Source organism: Hemitrygon akajei, chromosome 7, assembly GCF_048418815.1.
Source record: "Hemitrygon akajei chromosome 7, sHemAka1.3, whole genome shotgun sequence".
NCBI classification, from domain to species: domain Eukaryota; kingdom Metazoa; phylum Chordata; class Chondrichthyes; order Myliobatiformes; family Dasyatidae; genus Hemitrygon; species Hemitrygon akajei.
Window position 1 is genome coordinate 93,647,107 of NC_133130.1, and position 22,400 is coordinate 93,669,506.

At 38.4% G+C, this 22,400-nt stretch overlaps 1 protein-coding gene across 3 annotated transcripts in view; it reads right to left on the bottom strand.

Moving 5' to 3' along the window:
- Positions 1–22,400, bottom strand: part of usta (uronyl 2-sulfotransferase a) — a 94,991-nt gene that overhangs the window by 5,523 nt on the left and 67,068 nt on the right. For all 3 annotated transcript variants that reach the window (XR_012099653.1, XM_073051459.1, XM_073051460.1), the window contains exon 7: positions 21,387–21,544. Coding sequence is in view for 2 of the 3 variants with exons in the window: in XM_073051459.1 (XP_072907560.1) it covers positions 21,387–21,544 (158 nt within the window). In the remaining variant the exon portion in view is untranslated. The remainder of the gene's footprint in view (positions 1–21,386; positions 21,545–22,400) is intronic.

A 22,400-nucleotide genomic window follows, 5' to 3' on the forward strand; every position in this document is an offset into this window, starting at 1 on the left:
TTCTGCAGGAATGGAGAAAAAAAAGCTGAGGAGTAGATTTAAAAGGTGGGGAGAGGGGAGAGAAAAACAAGGTGATAGGTGAAACCGGGAGGGGGAGGGATGAAGTAAAGAGCTGGGAAGTTGATTGGTAAAAGAGACAGAAGGCCATGGAAGAAAGAAAAAGGGCGAAGGCGCGGGGGAGCAGCGCCAGAGGGAGGCGATGGGTGGGCAAAGAGAAAGGGAAAAAGGGATGGGAAATGCTGAGAAGGTGGGGTGGGGGACATTACCGGAAGTTAGAGAAATTGATGTTCAGGTCATCAGGTTGGAGGCTACCCAAATGGAATACGAGGTGTTGTTCATCCAGCCTAAGTGTGGTCTCATCACGATAGAGGAGGTGGTCATGGATGAACATAACGGAATGGAAATGGATACCCATAGGTTTCAGCAATGCTGGACCAGCTGAGGTAAAAATGTTTACACTTTTAAGGGAAACACATGATAAAGACAGAGATCAAAATCAATAGTGTACTTATTTAGCAGGGAAGACCAACCTGGCAACATCACAAACTTCTGAAAGCCAGTCAGACAACCAAAGTCCCTGCCAGTGTCACTTTGTCTCCTCACAGTGTCCAGCAGTGAAGTTTCAACTTCCAGCAGTAACACCAAAAAAATCTGAGCATCAAACCAGCGCCAGTTTACACAAGGCAGAGAATAAAAAACTCCATTCACTTCAGTGAGGAGCACTAACAAAGAGATGGGCATTAGATAATTTATATAGTCTTTATAAACTGATTTAGATAATTAAACATACATCATTTAATTATCATGTTATTTTTAATGCTTGGTAAGGCCAGGCTTTTTTTTGCCAGGATTTGTGATTGCCAAGGATATTCAGAAACATTCCAGATCATGTGCAGTTGACTGTCAATGTATTTCTAAGGTAGTCCTTGCATTTATGGTAATAATGCACTGCACAGAACTTGATCAGCAGCTAGTTGTGGTTACCATGGAGGTAGGGATGGTAAAGTAAGTGAGCTTGTTCACCTCATTGACCATTCAGGCAGTCTGGGCTGTGTGTTGTGCACAATCAGAATCAAAGGTGATAACGACTGAGTTAGATTAACATGAGGGATATGAGCGGGCAGAACCTTTGTCCAGCATCAACATCAAGGCCACATCGACCAAGTATCTGGACGTTCCATGTAATCACATTGTCCTCAGCAATTAATTCTTGAGGGCATTAATAGTGTGATGGAAAATGTAGTTGAAGTTGTGCATCTGCTGGCCAGCTGTTGCTATGTAAGTTATAAAAACTGGAGAACAAAAACTTGGATGGTGTGACTATCAGACTCTAGATCTTTGGGAATGATTGCTGCAAACTTGGAAAAGCTCTAACATACCACAGAAGCAGAGTTGTACAATTAACTCCAAGAATCAAGGAACAACCAAAGTATATATTGATATTATCGCTAAGCCATTATCCAAATATTCCAAATTTTGGTAAGGGCAGTATGATTATTCGACATTACTTCAAACCTATAAAAACTGAAATTAAAATAAAGCTGACTTCAGAAGCAGTGACTATGAGGCTGTTGTGGAAATGCACATGGAACTTGAATGACAGAACGTAACAGCACAATAGACCATTCAGCCTAAGATGTTATGCCAGTGTTGCGTATCCTGTAACTGGGTCGCTTACCAGCAAAGATAGAGAGGTCCGTTGAAGTCTGATGGTACTATTTTTAACAGTATTTATTGATAAAAAAATACACAAAAATAATATCAATGCAACCATACAGATAATATACGTCATCAATACCAAATCTAAAAGCGCGGGTATAATAATAATCAATAAGAAATAGCTCTATCGTTGTCTAGGGGATAATGTATTGTCCGATGGAAATATAAAAGCCACTCAGTTCATTCAAGCTGCAGCTTTTGGTTGGAGAGAGAGACGGATTGAAACTTGCCCATTCCTTTTATGATGTCAATCCTTCGAGAGTCGTTGGGGCTGATTTCTCCTTTGTTGTTAGCTAAAGCCGTTCTTCTGTGGCAAGGCCCACCAATTCCGAGACAAATGGAAAAGGACGCACGTGGCTTTCCACCGGCTTTCGCTATTACGCTGTTACAGGATTTCTAGCGTTTCTTCTGGTGCGTCTGAGGGGCTGTTGCCACAGACCCTCTTTTATCCCCACTCACGGGGTCTCAGATGTCAATCAGGGTGGAATGATGCCATCCCCCAACCAGCCCACGTTGCCTGAGGGCTTCCACGAAGCACAGTACTCAATACACAATTCCGTCTCCAAGAGACAATGGCCGTTTCCCGTAGCTTTGTATCGCCGAGGGGCCAAGACATTCCAAATGTCTCTCTCTCATTTCCTGGGTCTCCTGACCTGAATTAATAGCGATCTTGTGATTCTCAAAAAGGAGGGGGCTGCTTTGGGACCCTTCGACCCCTCAGAGTTGGGCACAGGCGTAACACCAGCATTTTAATCTACTTTAAGATCACTATAACTCTTCCCTCGCCCATAGCCCTCCTTTTTTCTATGATCCATGTGCTTATCTAAGAGTGTCTTAAATATCCTTAATGTATCTGCCTCTATCATCATCCACCACTCTACACAAAAATAACTCATTTCTAATAAACCAACCCCCCATACTTTCACCTTATAAATTATGCCCCCTCAAATTAGACATTTCCATCCTGGGAAGATGGCTCTGGCTATCACCTCGATCTATGCCTCTTATCATGTTGTACACCTTCAAAAAGTCACCTCTCATCCTCCTTTGCTCCAAAGAAAAATACCTGACCTCACTCAGTCTTTCCTCATAAAACATGCTCCCTAATTTAAGTAGCATCCTGGTAAATCTTCCTCTGCACCCTCTCCAAAGTTTCCACATACTTCCTATAATGAGGCGACCAGAACTGAACACATTATTCCAAGAGTGGTATAATTAGGGTTTTATAGATCTGCAACATTATTCTGCAGCTCTTGAACTCAATCTCCCAACAAATGAAGTTCAGCACACCATACAGCTTCTTAATAACCTAATCAACTTATATGGCAACTTTGATGGATCTGTGGACACAGTCCCCAAGATCCCCATGTTCCTCTACACTACTAAGAATCTTACCATTAAACCTTACATCTGCCTTCAAATTTGATCTTCCAAAGAGAATCACTTCAGTTTCCTGGGATGAACTCCATCTGACACTTCTCAGCCCAGCTCTGCATTTTGTCAATGTTCCAATGTAACCTACAACAACCTTCCACACCTCCAATCTTAATGTCATCTGTAAACATACTAATCCACCCTTCCACTTCCTCATCCAAGTAATTTATAAAAATTAAAAAGAGCAGGGGTCCCAGAACAGATCCCAATGGAACACCTCTGGGTACTGTTCTCCAAGCAGAATAAGCTCCACCTATAACAATCCTCTGTCTTTATGCACAAGCCAACTCTGAATACAGCCAGGTTTCTTTGGATCTCATGCCTCCTGCCTTTACGAATAAGCCTACCATGGGGACCTTATCAAACGCCTTACAAAAACACATACTGTATACACGACATGAACTGTTCTACTTTCAATGTGTTTTATTACATCCTCAAAGAATTCAATCAGGCTTGTGATGCACAATCTAACTCTCAAAAGGTATGTTGACTATCCCTAATTAGACTATGCTTCTCCAATTCCTCCTAAGTTCTATTTCTAACAATCTTCTACAATAATTTGTCCACCGCTGAAATAAGATTCACTGGTTTATAATTCCCAGGGTATTCCCTACTCTCTTGAACAAAGGAATAACTACCCTACAATCTGTTACTACTTCCATGATGAGCCAGGATGCAAAGATTGCCAAAGGCACAACAATCTTTTCTCTCACTTCCCAGAGTATATTCTATTGCAACCATTGCATTTATATAACCTAGTGCTTTTCAAAGATTTTAATGCATTCTATTTCTTAATGTCAGCATTTTCTAGAATATCAGCCCAGCCTGCTTTACACTGTCCTTACAAATGTCAAGATTTCTCTCACTGGTGAATACTGAGGCAAAGTATTCATTAAGGATCTACCCTCCCTCCTCCAACTCCTGACATGTTTCCTCTTCAATCCTGATCAGTTCTACCCTTGCTCTATTCATCCTCTTGTTTTACACATACATGTAGAATGCCCTGGAGTTTTCCTTAATCCTACTCATCAAGACCTCCTCATGCCCCAGCTCTCCTAAGTCCATTGTTAAACCCATTCCTGTAGTTGTCTGGAGCCCTGACTGATTCTTCCTTCCTAAACCTTAAGCTTCTTTCTTCCTCTTGACTAGATGTTTTCTGGCAACCATGATTCCTTTATCCTACCATCCTTTCCCTGTATGGACAAGCCTATCCAGAATCCAATTTCAGTAGTGCATTTCACTGAGTACATCTGTTCACAATTTATGCTCCCTAGTTCTGGCCTAAAAGCGCCAGAATTCCCCCTCCCCGATTATATCATTTCAGATACTATCTCCTCCTACCTCTCTTCAAGGCTATTGTAAAGACTAGGGAGTTGTGGTCTCTGTGAGATCTGATATATGACCGGGTGAGAAAAATTTTTCTTCAGCTCTGTTGGAGGTGGCATGGAGGCTTAGTGGTTAGCACAACACTTTACAGTAGAGGTGACCAGTGTTCGATTACCACTAGAGTTTGTATTTCCCCCACCCCATGACTGCATGGGTTTCCTCCCACAGCCCAAAAACGTACCTGTTGATAGTGTGCTGTGACTAGGCTAGGATTAAATCAGGGGAACTGCTGGGTGGCGTGGCTTGAAGGGCCTATTCTGCAATGTATGTCAATAAATAAACAGACATATCTGTATTCTGAGGCTGTGCCCTCTGGTCCCAGACAACAGGAAACATCTCCTCCACATCCACTCTATCCAGGCCTTTCAATATTCGATAGGTTTCAATGAGAACTCTCCTCATTCTTTTAAATTCCAGTGAGTACAGCCCCAGAGACCTCAAACACTCTTCATATGTTGGTTTATTATTCTTGGAATCATTCTTGTGTATCTTCTCCTGACCCTCTTCAATGCCAACACATCGTTTCTTAGAAAAGGGGCACAAAACCACTCACAATACTCTCAGTGCCTTATAAAGTCTTGGCACTATTACATCTTTGTTCTAATACTGCAGTCCTCTCAAAATTAATGCTAACATGGCATTTGCCTTCCACACCACTGACTTAACCTGCAAGTTAACCTTTAGATTCCACACAAGGGCTCCCGTGTCCCTTTCACCTCTGATTTTTGAATTTTCTCCCTATTTAGAATATACAGGAATTTTATTCCTCATACCAAAAGTGCATGACCATGCAATTCCTTATATTATATTTTATCTGCCACTTCCTTGCCCATTCTCCGAATCTAAATCCTTCAGAAGACTCCCTTCGTTCTCAACACCACTTGCCCTCCACCTGTCTTCGTATCATCTGCAAACTTGGCCAGAAAGCCATCATTCCGTCATCCAAATCATTCACAAATAACATGAAGAGAATAACACCGACGTCTGCAGAACACTACTAGTCACCGACAGCAAACCAGAAAAGGCCCCCTTCCCCCTCCACTCTTTGCCTCTTGCCAGTCAGTCCATCTTCTATCCATGCTAGTACATCTCCTCTAGTACCTATTGCTCTTGTTAAGCCGCCTCACCTGTACAGTAACTGCCTCATCCTCTGACCCATGACCTGGGTTCCCAACCCTCTGCCAAACTAGGTTAAATCCTCCCTGCTGCAAACCTGCCTGCAAGGATATAGGTCTCCTCATATTCAAGCGTAACTTGTCTTTTTTGTACAGGTCATACCTTCCCCAGATGTGATCCCAAATGACCCACAAATCTAAAAACTTTCCCCCTGAACCACTTCATCAGACACATTCATCTGCCAAATTAATCTATTGTGCATATAGATGTGGCCTCCTGACCCAAGAAGGCCATTTGGAATACAGGTAGTGCAATAAAGATTACCAGCTTGATTCCTGGAATTGACAGGAAAGGTGTTCTTGTCCTATGATGAGACATAAAGAAGAATGGATATACACTCCCTGGAGTTTAGACAATGACTGCTAATCTCACCTAAATTGAAAATTCTAATGCTTGTGATGGTAGATGCAGGAATGTTATTTCCCCTGGCTGGGGTGTCTTAATCTCAAAATAATATTCAGGAATAAGCAATATTGCCTCATGCACAGTGAATTTCTGGAATGCTGTGCTCATGAGAACTTTGGACACACCAAGTACTGGATATAGGAGGCAGAGATGGCTAAATTTCTGGATATTAAAACAAAGTGTGCGCGTGTCAGGCTGCAGAAAAAAATGAAAACAAAATTGTGCAGCACAGAACAAACCCAAAGTTACTCAAAAAACGTTAAATAAAAATAAACGCTTAACTGGCATTATTTAAATGCAGGTTGCATTTGCAATAAGATGGATGAGTTGACAATCAGAAAACATCACAATGACCCACAGAGATAGGGAGATAAGGTGACCAGGACTGGGAGCTCATCATTGTAGGTTATACAATGTTCCGAAAGAGAAAGAAGGTAGGGTGGCATTTAATTAAGTCAGGATATGGGCAGTGAATTGGGTTGAAATCAGGAAAGACCCAATTGAGAGCAGCTTATGGGCCCCCAAAATGTGTTCTCTCAACAAGGTGAAGCATAAATTGGGAAATTCTTAGTGCATGTTCATGAAAATGATTTCAGGGATGAAAGGTTATCATATGAGGAGTGTTTGATGGATCTGGGCCTGTACTTGCTGGAATTTGGAAGAATAGTGGGCGGGGGTGTAGAGATCTCATTGAAACTTAATGAATATTGAAAGGCCTAGATAGAGTGGATGTGGAGATGATGTTTCTTACAGTGGGGGAGTCTAGGACCAGAGGACACAAACTCCAAAAAGAGGGACATCCACTTAGAACAGAGATGAGGAAGAATTTCTTTCACCAGAAGATGGTGAATCTGTTGACACAGGTGGCTATAGAGGCCAGGTGATCTGTCATACTTAAAGCAGAGGTTGATAGATTCTTAAGTCAGGCGATAAAAGGTTATGGGGAGAAAGCAGGAGAATGGAGTTGAGAAGGAAATGAATCAGCCACAATGAAACGGCAGAGCATCTCAATCAGTCGAATGGCCAAATTCTGCTTCTATGTCTTATGCTTGAAGGGAACTACAACTGTCATGGAAAATTCTAATTTAAATATTGATTGGACGAACTGAATAGGAATAGCCATTGAAGAATTTTTAAAATGCACTAGGAATTGCCTCTTACAGCAATATGGCACGGAACCTCCAGGAAAGAGGCTATTCAGATTTGGGTGCGGATATTAAGGAAGAATTAACAAAAAAGAAATGTTGAACTTAAAGATGTTCAAGGAAATGGTGACCACAGTATGATAGAATTGCAGATGCAGCTTGAGGGTGAACACCACAGAACCAAAACCACTGCCTTCAACTTAAATAATGATATGAAGATGAAGTTGTTCTTCAGGAAGGGAAAATAAGGAGAGCTGTAGCTGGTTCATAATATCCCAATTAGATACAAGGATTCCAAGAAAAAGAGACACAATTTGTAGTTACATAGAAGATCAAAGCAAGTGTTAAATTTAAAAGTAGGACATACAAAATAGTAAGGGTTAATGGGAGGCCAGAGAACGGGGAAATTTTAGATTCCAAAATAAAAGGCCAAGAAGCACTCAAGGGAGAACACTGATTTTAAGAGAAAGATTACATGTAATATCAAAACAGTCAGTTTCTGTGGACACATAAATAGGAAGGTGGAAGCTAAAGTATGTGTGGGACATTTGAAAAATCGTGCTGGTGAATTAGTCACAAGAAACAACTAATTAGCAGAATCAGAATTAAGTTTAATATCACTGGCATATGTCATGAAATTTGTTAACTTAGTGGCAGCAGAACAATGCAGTACATGATAATATAAGGAAAACTAAATAATTCAATTACAGTAAGTATATATATTTATATTAAATAGTTATATTAAAAATAGTGCAAAAACAGAAATAATACATAAAAATGTGAGGTAGTGTTTCTGGGTTCCATGTCGATTTAGGAATCATATGGCAGAGGGGAAGAACCTGTTCCTGAAATGCTGAGTGTGCCTCTTCAGGCTTCTGTACTCCTTCCTGACAGTAACAATAAGAAGAGGGTATGCCCTGGGTGACGGGTGTCCTTAATAATGGATGCCGCCTTTCTGAGGCACCGCTCCCTGAAGATGTCTTGGATACTACAGAGGCTAGTACCCAAGACGGAGTTGACTAATTTTATAACTTGCTGTAGCTTTTATTGATTCTGTGCAGTAGCTCCACCCCCAAACAGTGATGCAGCCTGTCAGAATGTTCTCCATAGTACATTTGTAGAAGCTTGAGTGTTTTAGGTGACAAACCAAGTCTCCTCAAACTTCTAATGAAATATAGCTGCTGCTTGCCTTTTTTATAGATGCATCGATATGCTGGGACCAGGTTAGATTCCCTTGTGTTCCCTCATCTTATCTTTCCTGAAGTCCATAATCAGCTCTTTGGTCTAAAAGATGTTGAGTGCAAGGCTGTTGCTGCAACACCACTCAACTAGCTGGTGTATCTCGCTCCTGCATGCCCTCTCATCTCCATCTGAGATTCTACCACAATGGTTGTATCAGCAGAAAATGTATAGATGGCACTTGAGCTATACCTAGCCACATAGATATGTCATTTCAATTTTTTCATGCACCCATTGGTTGGAACCTTTCAAAATGCACTCATTTCCAGGAGGGAACCAGAGATTGTAAAGTACCCATTGTTTTAAAAAGGAGAAAAACAGAAGTTAGGAATTATAGTATAAAGTCTTCTGTTGGTAAAATGCTGGAGTCAATAATCAAAAAGGAAAAAGTTAATCAATTTAGAAAGCTCAATGTAATCAAACCTAGTCAATATAGTTTATGAAAAGGTAAAACATGTCTGACAAGTTTGTTCAAGTTGTTTGAGAATATAAGGAAAGTTGATAAAGGGAAACCTGTCATGTATTTAGACTTCTAAAAGGAGTTTGGAAAGGTGATGCACAAGTTAAGTGCTTGAAGAACCGAGAAGTGTTTTAGTGTGTGGATTAAAAACTGGCTGTCACATGGAAAATAAGAAAATTGGAAAAAATTGGGCTGGAGGGATGAAACACCTTCAATTGCTATTTATTTACATTAATGCCCTGGAGGAAGAAACAAAATGTACAGCTTCCAAGTTTGTCAGTGATATAAAAATATGTGCAAGGACATTGTGTTTGTACAATATGATAGTGAATGATTAGTTGGAAACCTGTAAATGAATTTTACATGGAAAGCATGTTCCTACATGTCGGTGAGAGAAATCAAAAGGTAGAATATCTAAAATAAGACTGCAATTGAGTGAAGTTCAGAGGGATCTATGTGTTCAGTGCATGAATCACAAAAAGTAAGCACACAGATCCAACAAATATTTGAAAACAAAGGGTATCTGGGCCTTTACTGGAAACTAGTTGGAGTCTGACCAAACAACAGATATAGTACCATTAGTGGCAGTCTGAAGACGATTTATCAGTCAAATTCATGGGACAAGAGGGTTGTCCTTTCAGGAGGCTGGACAGTTACAGTCTGATTTTGCTAAAGATTAGAAAAATGACAGGTAACCTAATTGAAACTTATAGGATCCTTGATTTTAAAAGAAGTGAGTTTCATGGCTTTCTCTTCAGTTTCATGTAGCAGGAGCCGAGACTTGATGGAGAAGAGGAAGATTTCAAAAGAGGTGAGTCTCAAGACTTTGTTCAATTGCACATTGCAAGAGTCAAGACTCAGAGCAGGAGATGGGAGATTTTAAGAGGTGAATCTCCTGTTCAATTTCATGTAGCAGGACCCTAAGAGAACTAGCAGTCAGCAAGTTGTCAGCTGGTAATTGATTGGGCAATTAGTTAATTGGCAATAGCACAAAATAAATGTTAGGGTCAAGCAGAGCAGCCATTGTGACAGTGGGCCAATACCCGAGTGGAGAGATGAGGTTTGGAGTGAAGCGGAGTAGTAAATGGCCTAAGTATATGGAGTGAGAGCAGGTAATTAAGAAAAAATGGCTTCACAGAGGAGGAGATCATAAACACAAGAAATTCTGCAAATTCTTGGGCCAAAAAACCTCAGGTCTCCACTGGAATATTGGCCCACAGTTGCAATGGCTGAACAGGGGAGATAGCATAGGTCAGAAAAGGTAAAGTTTTGTTGCTATCAGTGTTTTGGCTTTGGTTCAGGAGGTTTCAGTGAGTAACAGCTAAAGAAGGTTCAGGTAGGTTATTTTCACACCATATGGTGCGCTAGCCTTTATTAGTTGGGGGATTGAGTTCAAGAGCCACAAAGACTGTTGTAGCTCTATAAAATTCTGGTTGGACCACACTTAACAGCATTGTGTTCATTTCTGGTCCCCTCATTATAGGAAAGGTGTGGAAGCTTTAGAGAGGGTGCAGATGAAACATACCAGACGCTGCCTGTCTTATGAAGAACTCCTAAGTGAGCTTTGCATTTCTCTGGAGCAAAGGAGAATGAGAGGCAATTTGATAGGTGTATAATACACTGAGTGGCATAGATAGAATGGGCAGGGGGTCAGCGGGAGACGCTCATGGAGTGAGTACTGTTTCAGATCCGCTCCATAACCTTTACTTTTTTTAACCTTTGATCACCCTTATTCAACTTATTGTTACCTACACCAAAAGACTTTTGCTACTTTCTCGGGCTTATTGTTAAGATTTTATTGTGAATTTTGGAAGATATGCAAACAGAAATGGCTCTTAGATCCAAAGGACGAGAACCGGGGCGAAACCCGAACGGTAATGGAAAGAAGCCAGCTCAACCGCAACGCACTGAGTTAACTTATGAACTGCTTATGGAGCTTTTGGATAAAAAATTTGAGGAACAACATCAGGCTTTTCAACGAGATATAAAGGTTTTTCAAGATTATATGGTTAAGACGGATTCAGTAATTAACCAGCAGCAAGCGCTTATCACATTGCTGCAAGAAGAAGCTCGGAAACGAGATTTGACAATTGAAAAATTGCAACAGGATTTAATTTCGACTATTAAACTGGTGGAGACACTTAAAGCCAAGAGTGTCGATTTGGAGAATCGGTCCAGAAGACAGAATCTACGCATACTTGGTCTCCCAGACGGCATAGAACAAGGCGATCCTTCGAAATACTTTGCTCAATTTCTAAAAGATGCGTTTCCGTCGGTTTTTCCAGTAAACCCTCCACTACTTGACCGAGCACATAGAATTTGGAGTCGATCACCGACGGTTTCAGATAAGCCCCCGGTGGTAATCGTCCGATTTCATTACGTACACGATAAAGAACAACTCATTCGTGAAGCTCGAAGGGCTGGGATGATTAAATTTCGTGATTATTGTTTTCGTTTGGTGCAAGATTTCAGCCCAGAAGTTATGAAAAAAAGGCTGCTTTTTAAACCTCTGATGTCTGAATGTTATGAGAAAAATCTAAAACCTGCGCTCTTATACCCGGCGAAGCTCAGGATCTCCCCCCCGAATGCTCCGCATAAAGTATTTTTGTCTACCTTTGAAGCGAAAAAGTATTTGGAGGAGAACTTCCCTACTGATACAGTTACTACTCTCCATTAAATGAGTGATTCTGATCGTGAAAGATGGTTTTCGATTTCTTAAACCAGGGTTAGTCTCTGGTTATTGGTGTAGGTTTATCCTATACTTCATATTTAAGTTAAAGTGTGTTTTCGTTATATTAATCGCTCTGTCTTATACACTTTAACTACTATACTATATTTTTGTCTATTATTGTTGTTCCCTTGAAGGTATATTTTTAACCTTTCGAAGTGAATTTTTTGTTTAATATCAAGATAATGGTTTTTTGCAAAGTATTGGTTTAGTTTAAGATGGCGTTATTGTTTCTTTTTTCGTCTTCTTCCTATAATGCATCGCTTATCATAGTTTAAATACTTCTTGATTTGTTTGGGTTATAACCCGATTTATAAACTTTTAGTGATTATATTCCCTTTTTCTTTACAACTCAGCATATTAAGAATCGCAGTTCTTAGTACTGCGATCATAATTCTTAAAAGTTCGGGTGGTTTTTTTATATATATATCCGTTAAACACGGAGTGGTCTGCCGCTGATATGGGGGTAGAGTTAGTTTCACTTTTTCTTTTTTCGAGCCATATTTTGGCTTTTTTTCTTTTTCATACGGGGGTGGGGGTTGGTCTGTTTTCTTTTTTAATTTTTCTCTTATCAATTTGTTTTAGTTTTTTTACTTGGGCTGTTCTTGAACTACAAATATGTCTACGATGTCGTCACTTCCGGGTCCGCTCTTTATTTTTGTCCCTCTTCCGGATGCATGAGTTTATAACATGGTTAACCCTTTATATACCAAAGGGATGACTTTAGAAACATGGTTCAAACCATTAACTTTGTGTCTTGGAATACTAATGGATTAAACCATCCGATTAAACGAAAGAAGATTTTCAAAGTATTCCAAAGACTTAATGCTCATATTATTTTTGTACAAGAAACTCATGTGAGGAAGGAGGACAAATATCGCTTTTTTAGGTCGTGGCGGGGTCAACAGTATCATTCGAATTCGAATGCCAAAGTTAAGGGAGTTTCAATTTTTATTGACTCCTCTATTGCATTTGTTCAACATGATATCCTTTCGGATCCGAATGGTAGATTTTTGTTAATTACGGGTTTACTCGGTAATAAAAAGGTTGCTATGGTTAATGTTTATGCCCCGAATGTGGATTGTCCTGACTTTTTTAAGTCCTTATTTACTTCTTTACCTAATTTAAATGAATATAAGTTAATAATGGGTGGTGACTTTAATTGTTGTTTAATTCCTTTGATGGACAAATCTACACCTATTCAGACTCTACCCAATAAGTCGGCCACTTGTATTAACTCCTTTTTGACTGATAATGGAGTTTTTGATATTTGGAGATTTCGTCATCCTAATGACAAAGAGTTTTCTTTTTTCTCACATGTTTATCACTCCTATTCGAGAATTGATTATTTTTTTATTGACTCTTGTTTTATTCCATCGGTAATTGGTTGTAATTATGATATTATAGCTATTTCTGACCATGCTCCATTAAAACTTTCTATTAATTTTACGGATACAGCTTTAAGTGCTAGACAATGGCGATTTGACTCTACCTTATTGCAAGAACCGGACTTTATTAAATTTATGAAGGATTTCTTCTTTTCAACTAATTCCACGGAGGATATCTCATGCGGAACACTTTGGGACACTTTTAAAGCGTATATACGTGGACAGATTATCTCGTATTCTGCTGGTCTGAGAAAACGCATTAAGAAGGAAACTCTTTTACTGGTTGATAAAATTAAAGAGATTGACAAGAAATATTTGACTACTCCTAGCATGGAACTTTATAAACAAAGGGTTGAACTTCAAATGGAACATAGTTTATTACTTACATCTCCGATTGAAAATCAATTAATGAAAACCAGATCTGATTTCTATATACATAGTGATAAATCGGGAAAACTGTTAGCTAATCAGCTGAAGAATGTTTCAGTTAAACGCCAAATTACTAAGGTTCAACAGCAGAATGGGGATTTGACAGTTAACCATGATGACATAAATAAGTCTTTTCAAGACTTTTATACCTCCCTGTATAAATCTGAATTCCCTCAGGATCATAATACCATGTGTGATTTTCTCGGGAAATTGAATTTTCCAAAACTATCATCTGATGATCTTTCAGTAATAGATACTCCGTTTACGGATACGGAAATTAAAGGGGTTATTTCCTCAATGAATTCTGGGAAAGCACCAGGTCCAGATGGGTATACAGTAGAATTTTTTAAATGTTTTTCTGATACTCTATCTCCTTGGCTATGCAAGGTTTTTGAAGAAGCAATTAGATTGGGGAAGTTGCCACAATCTTTTTATAGAGCTTCCATTTCTTTAATACTGAAGAAAGATAAAGACCCTACTGATTGTGCATCCTACAGACCAATATCTTTATTGAATGTGGATTCTAAGATTTTTTCCAAGTTGCTGGCTTCTAGGCTGGAGAAGGTATTACCCCAAATTATTTCGGAAGACCAAACCGGTTTTATTAAAAATCGCTATTCTTTTTTCAATGTTAGATTATTGAATATTGTTTATACTCCTTCACATAATACTTCAGAATGTGTTATTTCATTAGATGCAGAAAAAGCATTTGATAGAGTTGAATGGCCTTACTTATTTTATGTGCTGGAGAAGTTTAATTTCAGTCCGACCTTCATTTCTTGGATTAAACTGATATATCAAACTCCAGTAGCCTCGGTGTTTACTAATAATCAAAGATCTCCATTTTTTCGTTTATTTCGGGGCACTAGACAAGGTTGTCCTCTTAGTCCATTACTATTTAACATCGCTTTAGAACCTTTGGCAATTGCCATCAGAGAATCACAGGATATTTTGGGTATTAATCGTGGAACAGATATTCATAAGGTATCTTTATATGCAGACGATTTATTATTATTCATCTCTAATCCTGAGAAATCTATTCCAGCAGTCTTATCATTGTTGGCTCAATTTAGTGAGTTTTCTGGGTATAAGTTAAATCTTAATAAGAGTGAATTGTTTCCTTTGAATAGACAGGTCCCAAATTATGGTATTTTACCTTTTAAATTAGTTAATGATTCTTTTACTTATTTAGGGATTAAAATTACCAAAAACCATAAAGAATTATTTCGGTTTAATTTTTTACCCTTAATTGATCAGATTAAAGGTTTGTTTACTAAGTGGTCACCATTATCTTTATCTCTGATAGGTAGGATTAATGCTATTAAGATGGTTATTTTACCTAAATTTTTATATGTTTTTCAAGCGGTACCAATTTTTATTCCGAAATCCTTTTTTACTAATGTTGATTCAAAAATTTCTTCATATATATGGCAGAATAAAAATCCCAGGTTAGGTAAAATATACTTACAGAAGACAAAGAAGGATGGTGGGTTGGCATTACCCAATTTCAGATTTTATTATTGGGCAGTTAATATTAGATATTTGATATGTTGGTTGAAAGAATGGGATGGTCCTTTTGGCCCTCATTGGGTGAGTTTGGAAACCAAATCGGTTTCTGCTTATGCTCTGGGTTCTATCTTAGGGACATCTCTCCCTTTTGCTCTTTCTAAATTGCCGAAGTGAATCGACAACCCGATAGTTAAATATACCTTACGTATATGGTTTCAATTTCGGAAATTTTTCGGGTTGACTCAATTCGTGTTAAATAGTCCTATTGTATCTAATTGTTTTTTCCACCCCTCAATTATAGATCAAGCTTTTTTGGCTTGGAAAACTAAGGGATTATTAAGATTTTCCGACTTATTTTTGGACAACTGTTTTATGTCCTTTGAGCAATTAGCTAATAAATATAATTTGCCTAGATTTCATTTTTTTAGATACTTACAGGTTAGGCATTTGTTAAGTACGGTACTTCCTTCGTTCCCAAATTCTCTGTCTTCAGATACTTTGGAAAGTTTGTTTGAATTAAACCCTTTTCAAAAAGGGCTTATATCAAAACTTTATAATATAATTATGAAGATACGTTCAGTGCCCTTTGATAAGACCAAAAATGATTGGGAAAGAGAACTTAATCTTATTATTCCTATTGAGAATTGGGATAGAATTCTTAAATTAGTTAATACATCATCTATATGTGCCAAACATTCATTAATACAATTTAAGGTTGTACATAGGGCCCATATGTCCAAGGATAAATTAGCTCATTTTTATTCTCATATAAACCCTATTTGTGACAGATGTCAATTAGAAATCGCTTCTTTAACTCATATGTTTTGGTCATGTCCACTTTTGAAAAAATATTGGAAAGATATTTTTGATATTATTTCGGCGGTACTGAACATTGATTTACAACCCCATCCTATTACTGCAATTTTTGGTTTACCGATGATGGACTTACTTCACTTATCTCCTTCCGCCTGTCGAATGATTGCTTTTCTCACTTTGATGGCTAGAAGATCTATTTTGTTGAATTGGAAGGAAATTAATCCTCCCACGGTATTTCATTGGCTTTCTCAAACTATGTTATGTCTAAATTTAGAAAAAATTAGAAGTGCTGTATTTGATACTTCTATTAAATTTGAAAAGATATGGAGACCATTTATTCAATATTTTCATATGATGTAATGGCCCTGTGCCAGGCTTATCGGTTTTTTTCAGTTTTAATCGTATGTATGTTGAGAGGATCGGAGTTGACGTCATTGATGTTTATGTATGCTTGTGAGATACTATGAACAGCCCTTTTTTTTCTCTTTTTTAAAAAGTTTTTTTTAGTTTTTTTTTCTTCTTTGTTGTTTTTTTCTTTTTCTTGATACTAGATTAGTAGATTAGCTAACTTTCTTAGATAGATTTATTATTTTTTTTTCTCTTTTTTATACTATATATTATGGAATATCTAAACTTACCTTGTTCATATATATACTATATGGTTTATGTTTTGGGAAACTTACTTATGCTGTATTCATTGCTTATGTATTTCTTTATGTATAATGGGAGTCTATATATTTGTAATCCCTTACCATTATTTGAATTGTATCTCATTCATAATATTTTAAATATTAATAAAAAGATTGAAAGAGAGAATGGGCAGTTAAAACCTTTTTTCCAGGGTGGCAATGGCTAAAGGTCATCCATTTAAGGCAGGGGTTCCCAACCTGGGGTCCATCAATCCCTCAGTTACTGGTAGGGTCCATGACATAAAAAAGGCTGGGAACCCCTGACTTAAGGTGAGTGGAGGAAAGTTTAAGGGCGATGTCAGAGGCAAGTGTCTTTGTTTTTAAAAAGCGTGGTGGTGAAAGCTCTGCAGGGAAGGATGGCAGAGCCTAATACAACAGGATCATTTAAAGTAACCCTTCAACAGGCATATGGATCTAAGAAAAATGGAGGGTTATTGGCTGTGTAGGAGAGAAAAGACAGATTAATTGTGGAATAGGTTTATGTATGTCAGCATTACATTATAGGTCAAAGAGTCCATACTAAGATGTACCATTCTGTGCTCTAAAGGGGCCTGACAGGATGGATGTTGAGATGTTTTCAGTAATGGGAATCATGAACTAGAGGACATAACAGCATGACAGCAAAATAAAGCAATGGAAATTTAAAACTTTCAATATCATTAATCCACTCTCTTAAAGCTGCAACTGATCTCAATCCACCTATATTCGCTCAAACTATTCCATTATGCCATGGGTGGGAGAAAGCTATTTATGATTTTAACTGTACTTGAGATCTGTAGGCTTTGGGTTGGTACTTTTTTTTTAACAGTCTGCATCAACTTTATCTGTACTTTTAATACATCCTAATGTACAGTGCAATGAAAGAAATCCCAGTGGTTCGGCATTTGGCTCTTACAATTATCAATACAAACTTACTCTTTAAATGTTCGCAAGGTCAGCCATATATTATTCAGAGCATGGGTTAGGTGTGCGTCCAAACAAGCTGGAACATACAAGCACCTTGGATCCCAGCTCAAAATCTGGACCCAAGCTCCAGCCAGAGACTTTAGGAACACTCCCTATAACACAAGCTTAAATTCACTGGTTCCTAATTTCTGTGCTCCCTTTAAACTCTTCACGTTCACTGAAAAATTCATTATAAATGTGCAAAATGTTAAACGTGTGAAGTAAAAGTGTTTAAATTATCTGAGTATGGGAATGGCCTCAAAATGCAGGATTATTGTAGCTCTGCTACAAGTCCTTCCAACATAATTTTTTTAATGTAATCTAGTTCTCCCAAGGCCTTGTCACTTTTCAATGAGTGATTTCAAATACATTTTACATTTGGCATTGCTGATGAATTTTTATCTCCACTGTAAATATAACATTTGAAAGAAAGCATTTGCTTCGGAGTGGGCACACCAACTTTATACATACATTAGTTGTTACTGTACCAATGCCATACTGTCAAACAGAAACATTACTGTGGCTCATGTTAAGCATGTTACAAGCTCTCCTGGACTTAAAAAAAAAGTGGAAAATTAAACATTCTATCTGTGGCATGCCCTGATAGAAAGTTATTAGAAGTACTATTTAACTTTTTAGCAGGAGACAATATAAACTTGCCTTGTTCCCAGCACTATTAACACATGTTCTCCTCAGGCACAACTACCAACCTGGACTGTGTCTACAAAATCATAGAGCACTACAATAGAGAAACAGGCCATTTAGCCCATCTAGTCTGTGCCGAACTAGGAATCTGCCTGGACCCCAGGTTGGGAACCCCTGCTCTTAAGTGAAGACCATCCCCCACATGTTCTCCTTAAACATTTCACCTTTCACCCTTAACCCATGACCTCTAGTTCTAGTCTCACCCAACCTCGGTAGAAAAAGTCTGGTCACATTTACCCTATCTATACCCCTCATAAGTTTTTATATCTCAATCAAATCTCCCCTCAGTCTTCTATGTTTTAGGGAATAAAGTCCTATCCTTTTCAACCTTTCCCAAAAACTCAGGTCCTCAAGTTCCAGTAACATCCTTGTAAATTTTCTCTGTAGTCTTTCAATTTTATTTACACCTTTCCCATAGGTGAGTGACCAAAACAAACACAATACAAATTAGACCTCACCAATGACTTATACAACTTTTACATAACATCCCAACTCCTATATTCAATACGTTAATTTATGATGGCCAATGTGCCAATAGCTTTCTTTGCAACTCTACCTACCTCATGCCACTGACACGGGATTATGGAACTAATCCTCTGTTCTACCACACTCCTCAGCACCCTACCACTCACTGTGTAAGACCTACCCTGGTGGTCCTCCCAAAGTGCAACACCTTATTGCATCAAATCCCATCTGCCATTTTTCCAGCTGGTCCATATCCTTCTGGCAAGCTTTGATAGCCTTCCTCGCTGTCCACTACACCCCCAGTCTTGATGTCATCTGCAAATTTGCTGATACAGTTTACCATGTTATCATCCAGATCATTGATAAAGATGACAAACAACAATGGATCCCTGTGGCACTCCACTATCCACAGGACCCCAGTCAGAGACAACCATCAACAACCTCTCCATGGCTTTTTCCACAAAGCCAATGTTTAATCCAATTTACTATCTCATCTTGAATGCCAAGCAACTGAACCTTCTTGGCAAATCACCCACAGGGGACCTTATCACAGTCCATGTAGGCAACATCCACTGCCTTGCCTTCACCAACTTTCCTGGTAACTTCCTCAAAAAACTCTAAATTTGGTAAGACATGAGTTAACATGCACAAAGCCATGTTGTCTATTCCTAACCAGCCCCCGTCTTATCCAAATATTTATATATCCGGTCCCTTAGAATACCTTCCAATAACTTTTCCACTACTGACTTATAGGCTCACCAGCCTGTATTTTCCTGGTTTATTTTTAGAGCCTTTTTAAAACAAGGAACAATAACTATCCTCTGGTACCTCATCCGTGGCTAAGGAAGCTTTAAATATCTCTGCTAGGTTACCTGCAATTTCTGCATTAGTCTCCTACAAGGCCTGAAGGAGCAACAGGTCAGGCCATTGGGATTAACCCATCCTAAATTGCCTCAAGACAGTAAACATCTCATCCTCCTGTCATCTGTATAGGGTCCATGATCTCACTGCTGCTTTGCCTCACTTCGATAGAGTTTGTAACTGTCTTGAGTAAATACAGATGCAAAATATCCATTTATGATCTTCCCCCATCCCTCTGACTCCACGCACATTTTACCATCTGTCCTAGCTCTTTTGCTTTTAATATATCTGTTGAAGTCCTTAAGATTTTCCTTCACCCTGTCCGTTAGAGCAACCTTATGCCTTCTTTTAGCCCTCCTGATTTCCTTAAGTGTTCTCTTGCATTTTTCATACTCAAGTACCTCATATGTTCCTACCCACCTATTCTTGCTATGCACCTCCTTTTTCTTAACCAGGGCCTCAATATCTCTCAAAAACCAAGCTTCTCTAAATCTGTAATTCTTGCTTTTTATTCTGACAGCAACATACAAACTCTCTGCTCTCAAAATTTCACTTTTGAAGGCCTGCCACTTACCAAGTACACCTTTGGTAGAAAACAATCTGTTCCAATCCACACGTGCCAGATCCTTTCTGATACCATCAAAATTGGCCTTTCTCCAATTTAGAATCTCAAATCGAAGACCAGACTTATCCTTTTCCATAATTATCTTGAAACTAATGGCATTATAATTACTAGATGCTATCTTGCAACTTTTACATAGCATTTAGAACAAGAACTGCTTCATGTACAAGAACTCTCATGAGAGTCAATGTGCAATGATTCATGAGGAATCTGACTAAACGGATGCTTTATTTGATACATTAACTCACTTAAATGAGTGTCAAATGCAAGATATACTGCCCACTGATTATGCATCAAAATACATGAGATACAAACTTTAGCTTTTACAATTTGAAATAAAAGGGAGCCGTGAAGGGATGAAAGCTCATAAAAGAATCTTGTCACCGTGGACACAGCAATTTTAATTAAGTTGTTCTGAAAGCTGTAAACTAAAATTAGGTTGGAGCTATTCCAGTCAATTCTTGCATTACAAAACTTACAAATTAACTAATTGTGAAAAAGTAAATGTTGTTGGGAGAGGAATTCTCACAATCTACCAAACTCAGAGCTTCCCATTAAAATATTGGAATCGTTTTTCCAAGAATTATAACCTCTTCATCTCCCGTTCTGCTCACCACTGAGACAGATTTAGTTACCTTGCTTAGTATTTGCTTCAACATCAGGTATCAGCTTTTGTCTAATTTATGCTCCGGTGAACAGCAATGTGATATTACAAAAACTTGCAGGTTACAGTGCTGAAGGTGCTATGTAGAATCAGATTATTCTTAACAACTTGGTTTAACCTGAAGGTGAAGTAGAATAACGGTTGTCCTCTGCTCAAACAATACATTCTACAATTAGCTTCAATTTTCCTTGGTGGGAAATGTCACATAAATTAACTTGCCATTTATTTTTATTTTCATTTCCATTTTTGGGCTCTGGGTGTCCATGTCCGGCTTACTAAATACTACAATCAAACCAACTATTTGGCTCAGTATTTCACCAATTCTCACTATTGAAATCCATTGCCGTTGAGTTTCAATTGATATGTTTAAATATGCTATGTATTCTTCCCAAGAGTAAACAAATCCACAATTTATTCTTTACTTTCTGGTCATTAAGTGAAACATCCAATTACTAAAAAGCTGGTCTCTGCATTTGCAACATTTGGAGCTTATAGAAATGGTACAGAGAGTTTTATGTGGTCACAGAAACTCAACTAAAAACTTATGAGGAAATGAAGTGATTTAACAAGATGTATCAGATAGAAAGTGTGACAAAATTACCTGCACTGTGATAAAGAGTGCTAGCATCTTTGAAGTAATGAGGTAACATTCTCTCCAGTAAAAGCAGTACATCTTCCAGCTCTTCTAAAATTCCTACAAGCAGGTAATTCTCATTCATGTTCTCTTTGGCTTTCTGTAGAGCCCATTCCCCTGGATCTCTATAAAAGTAAGTTACAAGATTGAATTAAAGCACAAATAGTTAGTAAACCAGGTACTATATTTGAAAATTGAGTCACTATAATTAACAAACAGAACAAAAAGTATAAAAAGCTATACTATCCATGTTCCCTTCATTTTTTTTCCCCCCAGGTAAAATGTTTTGTATTTTCCTGGAAATCATTTTCTATAAAGGAATGCCAATTTAGATGACAAAATTAGTACAGATGGAGGTCATAGATCTTTAATAGATCAAAGTCATATAGCAAGCAAACAGGCCCTTTTAGCCACCATCTGTGACGACCATGAGCACTCATTTACATTAAACCTAAACTCATGCCATTAAGTTGATCATCAACTCCCAGATTCTACTACTCCAGAGGTCATCTACAATGGCCAAATAATCTAGAAACCCATACATCTTTGAGACAAAAGAGGCACTGGAAGAAAACAAGTCATAATGAGAACATGTTGACTCTGCAGTCAACAAATTTTGGCCTTCTTGGTTCAGCTATTGTTATAATCAACACCCATTCACACTGCATGTCCCACAATAGGATTTAATTGACTCTCCTTTTTTCCTACCAGAGTCCATCGAGTGTCATGAAGTGGTTTCTCTTGTCAATCCTGAACTAGCACCTGCTGCTTCCCCATAAGATTCCATTACTAGAAACATATTTCCCTGCCTTTTCAGCATTTTGAAAGGATGACTCCCTTGTCTGCACTTCCACCACTGCTCACGGCTCCCTGCTGTTTGGCACTTTCCCAAGCAATTACATAGAGTGCAACACTGTTCTATTACCTCTTCCCTTCCTAACACTGTTCTTCCAATCCAGTGGACTGAACTGGGTGTCCACA